This window comes from Ascaphus truei, chromosome 20 (genome assembly GCF_040206685.1).
Source record: "Ascaphus truei isolate aAscTru1 chromosome 20, aAscTru1.hap1, whole genome shotgun sequence".
In the NCBI taxonomy this organism is placed as follows: Eukaryota; Metazoa; Chordata; class Amphibia; order Anura; family Ascaphidae; genus Ascaphus; species Ascaphus truei.
Genome location: NC_134502.1, coordinates 20,208,751 through 20,216,500, shown reverse-complemented (window position 1 = coordinate 20,216,500; position 7,750 = coordinate 20,208,751). Strand labels below are relative to the sequence as shown.

Here is a 7,750-nt window from a genome sequence, read left to right as displayed (position 1 = left end):
TTGAGTTAGAGAGGGTGTCTAGTCTGATAAAGAGAGTTTGGGGTGTTCTACCATATACTATATCCCCATATATCATGTTCAGTAGCATCTGCTGGGCGATACGATGTTTGACCAGTGGACTTAAGGAGAATTTTTTCCTATAAAGTATATCAAGTTTGGCATAGGTTTTGGGTGTCAGGGTATCAATATGCAGCCCAAATGTTAAGTGAGAGTCAAAGCAAAATCCCATATTATTAAAACTAGTGACAGGGGCTGGAATGGGGTTAGAGTTGGTTCTGACTGTACTCTGTTGTTGGAAGCTTTAGAAATGTAACCTTAGTACCAAATGCCATCGACACAGATTTTTCTTTAATTAAAACCAGTTTGTTTAGTGAAATTCAGTAATTCAAGTGTTGAAAATCAGATTGAAGTAGGTGTCCAAGATCAATGAGGCTAGGGCTTTGTGTGTATACAGTGTAAGAATGTGTTATCCGCATAACTTTATTGATGCACATTTCCCAATGTCAATATACTGTGACTGGAAAATTACAGTTTCTAAAGAATCCTACTGCATCTACAGTATCTTATATAAATTATATTTTTGTTACCGCTTTGAACACAGTCCGATACAACAGACCTACTGTAATTTATCTCATGCTACTCAGATATGTTTGCAGCCTTATACCGATACATTTCCAAAGGGCTGCCTGGATCTCCATGTTCCTCAGAGTATAGATGATGGGATTGAATAACGGTGTGATGACTGTGTACAGAAGTGAATTGATTTTCATTACAGTCAATGACTGTCCTTTGGAGGGGATCGCATATTTAGCAATCAGTGTCCCATAATATGTGCATACAACAGCCAGGTGAGAGCTGCAGGTGGAGAAGGCTTTCTGTCTCCCAGTGGTGGAGGAGATATTGAGGATGGTGAGAGAGATACAGACATAAGTCACAATGATGAAGGTGAATGGGAAAATAAAGAAAGAGATGGCTAAAAAAAGGACTACTGTATCCACAATGAATCTGTCTGAGCAAAAATGTTCTAAGAGAGGGGTAAGATCACAGAAGAAATGGTCAATGACATTGAGGTTACATAACTGAAATGAACAAATTAAAATAATCATACATATTGCTGCCATAAAACCTAAGAACCAAGACCCGAAAACTAATTGGAAGCAAAGCTTAAAGTCCATAATAGCAGAGTAACGCAATGGGTTGCAGATGGCCACGTATCTGTCATAAGACATCACTGTAAGAAGGAAACATTCAGCACCTGCTGAGACCGTAAAGAGGAAAAATTGAGAGTTGCAGCCAACGAGAGAGATAATGCCCCCTTCTGCCATTATTATGTATAGCATATTAGGCACAATATCTGTGGTTAGCAAGATGTCAGACAGGGACAGGTGACTGAGAAAGAAGTACATGGGCATACGGAGCTGGTGACTGGTTGACACCAAGACAATGATCAGGACATTTCCAGCTAAGGTGAAAATGTATAACAGAAGGAAGACAAAGAAGAGTAAGATCTTGAAGTTGCGAACGGCTGGAAATCCCAGAAGCAGAAATTCTGTAACTGTGGTCTGATTCTCCCGGAGCATTGTGGGATGTTAGAGGAAAAGGAGATCTTCAGATTAAATATCAGTTCTCGTGCTGCAAGGAAAAAGTGTTTAGTGAAACTCGTACAAAAATAAGACATTAAAGCCCCTGGTCTTTTAATGGTACAGCAAGTACTCTATGCTACTGTATATTGTATTTTGTAAACTTTTATATACAAACATATAAACAGATTAAGGATAGAGACACAAATGGGAAACATGTTGCTTTAAAAGATAAGAGAAAATGTAAACAATCTGGTTAGGAATCCAACTTCAAGACCAGTCTATAAAGTCACCTTTACACTGATTCATTTCCGTAGCGCATTAATATAACTAAGACTCGCACATCAAGATTTATTCTCTAAAGAGTAATAGCCACTGAGTCAACTCTTCGAAGTATAGACTTGTAGCCACTAAATATTACCTTGTACTGTATGTATCATGCACTTAATGTATCCCTACTTGCACTATTATCCCTGTATTCTTTCTTGCATGCTGTAGTATAGTATCTCTGCATATATGGTTTGTGCTGCATAAAAATACCTTCACCTCCAGTAGGATTCTCAACTCTCCCCAATTACATCTCTAACAAAAGTTTTGCAGAGGATGGGAAAAGGACGGATTTCCCTTCATCAGTAACTAACATCACATTAATTATCATAAAGAGGATCCACTATCAATAAGCCAGCGGAGCATCCAAAGAATGTACATTAATGGTGCACAGCTAATCTATTAAAACGTAGCATTTAATAAATCACTGGGAGGGAAAAAATCACAACACATAATAAGTGAATAAGTGACAATGTGCAGATATATAAATAAAATAATAAAATCAGGAATTGTGGCTGACACATGTATTGTCAGCTGTGAGAGAACACATTAGTTGATATAATTGAGATGAGAGTGGTATATAGATATTAAACTTCCCCCAAATTAAAGATTGTAACAGATTGTCTATGCTTGTGCTAGTGATTACCACGAATGAGCTACTTCAGATAATGAACAGTGAGTCCATTACCTAATCCAGCTCAACCCCTGTTACAACGCTGTGCTTGGGGTACAAAGAATCACATTGCGTTATAAGCGGATCGCGTTAGAAATAATGAACAATTGTATGCATTGTTCAATAAAGCATTAAAGATGCTAATAATCGTCTTGTAAAGTATTCAGAAATACGAAAATTGGGAGACGCGCTTGCATCGCGTTATAAGCGGATTTACTTTGTAACGGATCGCGTTATAACAGGGCTTTACCTGTTGGCAATCAAAAGACAACATAATTTCCAGCATTCTGCAGATTATTTCTGTGCAGTTTTGATCAGCTGCAATTAATATCAGCATACAGTATGCTGTAAAGAACTGAGTATGTGAATCACCCTCTGCAGGAAAAGCTACTTAATTATAAGGTTAGTTGAAGAGTAGATATAATCGGACTGTGAGATACATTACAAAACACTGACTGGTTGTTTGAATTATTCACAGATCTGTCAGGTGCTGGTAGAGTATTTAGCCTGATTCACTCACAAAATCATTGTGACCACATTGTTATGATACACAGCTCAGATTGTGCTGAGTGAGCTATATCTGTGTAACACTTACAGAAAATGAGGCCGCAGTGGTTATTGCCGCTTTTTATGTATATACCGATTATAACCTACTTCTCCCCCCTGTGCTGACAGAAGTGTAGAACATGTAACGCACACGCACACATAGTGACCCTGTACGATGGTCCAATTATTTTGGAGGGAAATAATCCAATAAATTGATAAATTACTTGGGCAAAAACTTCCCTTTTGTAAATGATTCCTAATACTCATCAATGGTGGGATGTGGTGGGATGTGGTGGGTTGTGGTGCGATGTGTTGGGGTATTTTGTTATATATTGATGTGTGGTGGGATGTGCTGATGTATGGTGGGATATGGTGGTATATATGGGGGTATGTTGGTATATATTGATGTATGGTGGGTTATGGTGGAATATGTTTGGCTATGGTGGAATATGATGGTTTATGTTGGGATATGTTGGGATATTCTGCTCCATCACTGGCACTGAATCCTATTATAACTATGTGATATTCTATGTTATCACTGAATATATTGTGTTATCTCTAAGAACAATGAGACTGGCTACATCTGTACAGTAGCAGCAAACTAGAGAAAGGAATTGCCACCCAGTTTCGTCTAATTTGACAATGGAAACATGAACTGCAACACCAATCTATGGAATAATGTAACAAGGGCATTGGCGGGTCTTTGTACAGTCCTAGTATTTAGCAAGTACATTAAGTTGCATTTAGGGTTTGCAAGGTGTTCAATCCCTTTGGTTGTAGATGTTTTACTTTAAACATGTCTATTTTAAATACTCTTCAAATACAATTCTGCATTAAAACTGCCACTGACTCCTATGGAAACTCTAATATTCTGCATTAGAATGAGATATAAAAACAAAACTCATGAGTATACTCACTCTACCTCATGATTAAAAAATGATTAACTGCACTAAAGGTAAACAGGAAAAAGTATCAAAAAGAGGTCTTCTCAGATCGGGGAGATATACAGCCCCTAATTACATGCACTCTGTACCTAAGTATTAATTTATCTGGACAAAGTTGGTCAGCTAGCTAAGCCTGCAGTGAACAGCAGAATTCAATATTTATTTACTCAGAGCCATTGTATTAGTGTAAGAAAATGAAAATAGTCCTGTGTAGCTAAAATGATTACTCATCAAAAATTGGATGAACAATGCTTGGAACAATTAAAATGTCAATAATTATTCAATCAAATAAAAAATCAGTATAGAACAATAGTAAGGTAACAAAACACAATGTGATCAGTGTAGAATTTGTTCTGGAAATCATATATTTAGTGTAATAATACCTCACCTACTTTATGGTAATTTCCCCAATTGTTAATAATTCTGTTAAAAACATTCTAAATAAACATTATAAAAATACAGCACATTAATGATCGTTAATAACCATTTGCTGGAAAAACACTTATAAGTATTTAATCTTACTGCAATGTTATCTTTTGGTATGAAGAAAACATTGAATTAGGGAACATGATATAAACCTGACTACAAATACACTATTTATGCACACATTTATTCTTACTGCGACTTTTTAATGATTCTCTTTTTTCCTGCTACATTGTATCTTGATGATTTATTAGATGTTATTGCGCAGGTTAGTGATTACCGCACTATAATATTCTTTATATTAATAATGTGTAACGCAAAGTTCCCCAGCTGCAAAACTAGAGAAAAACTGGAGCAAGACTGTGACATATAAGAAGGGATCTTCTGAACACAAATGGATATTTTCTTCTGCAAATATGCTGCTGCTTTTTCACATAAGTTTCACATAAGTTTTGTGTTAGTTTTGTAGCTCAGATAAGCAATTAATGTCCAAGGAAATAATTCCCATATGTAACACAAGGTGCATAACTGGTGCAAAAAAGCATTTGCGTCCGCAATAAAACACTTTTATTCAGCTGATACTATGTTCCCTACATCTTGCAAGCTGGGGTAGTATTTCTCCTGTGCTAGTCACATAGATGCAAAAAGAAAAGACTTACTTTTATGTATAAATCTGGCATTAACCATTACGCTGCTTTGTTGCATTGTTACTCCCTCATATATTAGTACTTACCCCCCAGCTGTGAAAGAGAATACCTTACTTACTATTAGTCTTGTATTTATATCCAGACACAGTTTTATTTCTCTCCAAGTCCTGGAAATAATATTTCTCAGCAGCAAACGCTCAGAACTGAGAGGCGGATGTTTGTAGGAAGAGGAGTGTGTAGGTGATAGGGTTTCTCTCCCCCATTGCAGTGTGGCCTTTCCCAGGATAAGCTCTGTATTAAACCCATGCTGATTCTCTGACTTTTTATACATGCTCACAGTAGGGAGGGGAGACTTTGTGGAGTTGGAACATTTTGGAGAATTCCACAAAGACTCATTAGGAAGAGGTTTCTGGGGAATAGCAAATTATGACGTGTGACAATGGGATGAATGAATCAGATATGTGTATATTTGTATGTATGTGTTTATTCATATAGTTACACCAATGTACGCAGCACTTTACAGAGTTAGGCCTCAGGCATGGTCAGCGCTTATGCGCTGACCCATGCTGAGGCGCGCTTATGCTCATTACTGAGCCCCTGCAGCATTGAGAGCATCTTTAGCAGGGGCTCGCTTACGCTTGCGGAAGCGTAAGTCTTAGCAAAATTAAAAATTTTCGCGCTCATGGGAGCACAGGGCCAGTCACTTGAGCGGTTCGCCCAATGAGGACGGACCAGCTCCGTCACATTACTGCTCCCCAACCCCCCCCCTGACACGCCCCCGGACGGCGCGCGGTCTAAGGCCAGGAAAAGCACCCGCTTTCCCCCAGCCTCAGCGCGCCTCCGCCCGGCATCAATCACCATGGACGCAGCCTTAGAATGGAGACAGAACTTGTAGACAATGCACAAAGTTACACAAGAGTGTTACACAGGAAGTTACCCAAAGGAATGAGGGAGTCCCTTTGCCACAGAGCTTACTATCTAAATGGAAACTGTAGGACTTACAGAATAGAATCAGAGTCAGTGCAGTATAAATCGTTTTTAAGGAGACAAGTCAGTGCATTAGGAGGGTGAGGAATAGTCTCAGGCTTCAACTAACCTGGTGCTTTACTGAGTTGGTGAGATATCAGGCGTGACATGAAGATGGTGGGAGTGGGGATTGGAGAATATTGGAGTTGATGAAGATCCATAATTTGGGAGCTAAATTATTTTCAAATATCCAAAGATTATTTGCAGATTGATTTACATCAATGTATTCAATACTTCCGATGGTCACTATTTGACCATTGGATTTGGCCTAACATAGGATCCGCCCTGAAACGAATATATGGGTTTGCTAGAGAAGGAGACACAGATACACAACAGTTACAGAGAGACAGATAGAGAAATAGAGAGAGACAGAGAGATAGAGGCAGAGATAATTACTGACAGAGAGAGAGAGAGAGAGAGAGAGAGAGAGAGAGAGAGAGAGAAAGTGAGAGAGAATGTGAGAGAGAATGTGAGAGAGACAGAGAGAATTACTGACACAGAGAGATAAAGTGAGAGACATAATGAGAGAGACAGAGAGAGACATATAGACAGTCAGAAAGAAAGAGAGACAGATAGATAGAGCCTGTTAGAGTCCCAATTGTTATTTATATATATAGTGCTCTCTCTCTCTCTCTCTCTCTCTCTCTCTCTCTCTCTCTCTCTCTCTCTCTCTCTCTCTCTCTCTCTCTCTCTCTCGGCAGAAATGAATGAAATATAATGAATTGTAATGTGTACAGTACTGTGCTACTGTGTCGAGTTGCAGGTGTTTAAAACACAGATAAAAACCAAGTGTACGTACAGTGGTTCATTGTGAATTGACCTTGCTACTTGAAGACACCGGAGCTGTTAATAAAAACGTATATGTCTAGGACCTGAATAAAATGTCCTGGTGAGTGTGGGTAATGGAGATATATGAGCCCCACCCCCTCACTGCCAATGTGGACTGGGTCTGACAAACGACTGTTAACACCAATAAAATACCTCAAAGTACCATATTAAAGTACAAACTCACGTGACCATGCCTACTGCACCGACACACTTTATTCGAGCAAATACCCAGTATGTACCTGGCAGCTACCTGGAATGCGCCGCTCCTCACCTCTGGCAAGCCCCGTTGCGTTTGCCTTCCCAGCCTGGGTTCATGCCTGGCTGACGGGCGGCTAATCTGTTAAATGATAATGATTAGGATTTAATAGGCTGCAATGCTTCGCGTGTCTACCAGATGGCATAAATTCATAAATTGTAATGCAGTATATATATATATACTGTGCAGTATTGCAGCCAGCGGGAATAAAATGCTTCAATCCCTGCTTGGAAAATACCTCAATGCACTCGGGCAGAAAACAGTCACAAACCTCAATACACCCGGGTATACCCGAATTCGTGGGACTAGCCGAGCTCGAATAAAGTGTGTCGCCAGTGTATAGTGCCTTCCAACATGCGTGCTTCTGCAGGTTGAGTAAAGGTAAGGTAGCCACGAATGCAGGGATGCAGCGCACAGCAAAGGAACAGGATTCCACGGGACAGCAGCGGTATGGTAAAAAAGATCCTTTATTATAACATCATGGTGCAGACAGCTACCTG

At 39.3% G+C, this 7,750-nt stretch overlaps 1 protein-coding gene across 1 annotated transcript; it reads right to left on the bottom strand.

Annotated features, from left to right (window-relative positions):
* Positions 1-626: 626 nt before the first annotated feature.
* LOC142470990 (olfactory receptor 10J4-like) lies at positions 627-1,580 on the bottom strand. The gene has a single exon (XM_075577792.1). It carries the CDS (start codon positions 1,578-1,580, stop codon positions 627-629), a length of 954 nt encoding a protein of 317 aa, XP_075433907.1.
* Positions 1,581-7,750: the final 6,170 nt, after the last annotated feature.

What these genes read in the sequence shown, in the direction of transcription:
- LOC142470990 (XM_075577792.1), bottom strand. Translation starts at nt 1,580, where the DNA reads ATGCTCCGGGAGAATCAGACCACAGTTACAGAATTTCTGCTTCTGGGA.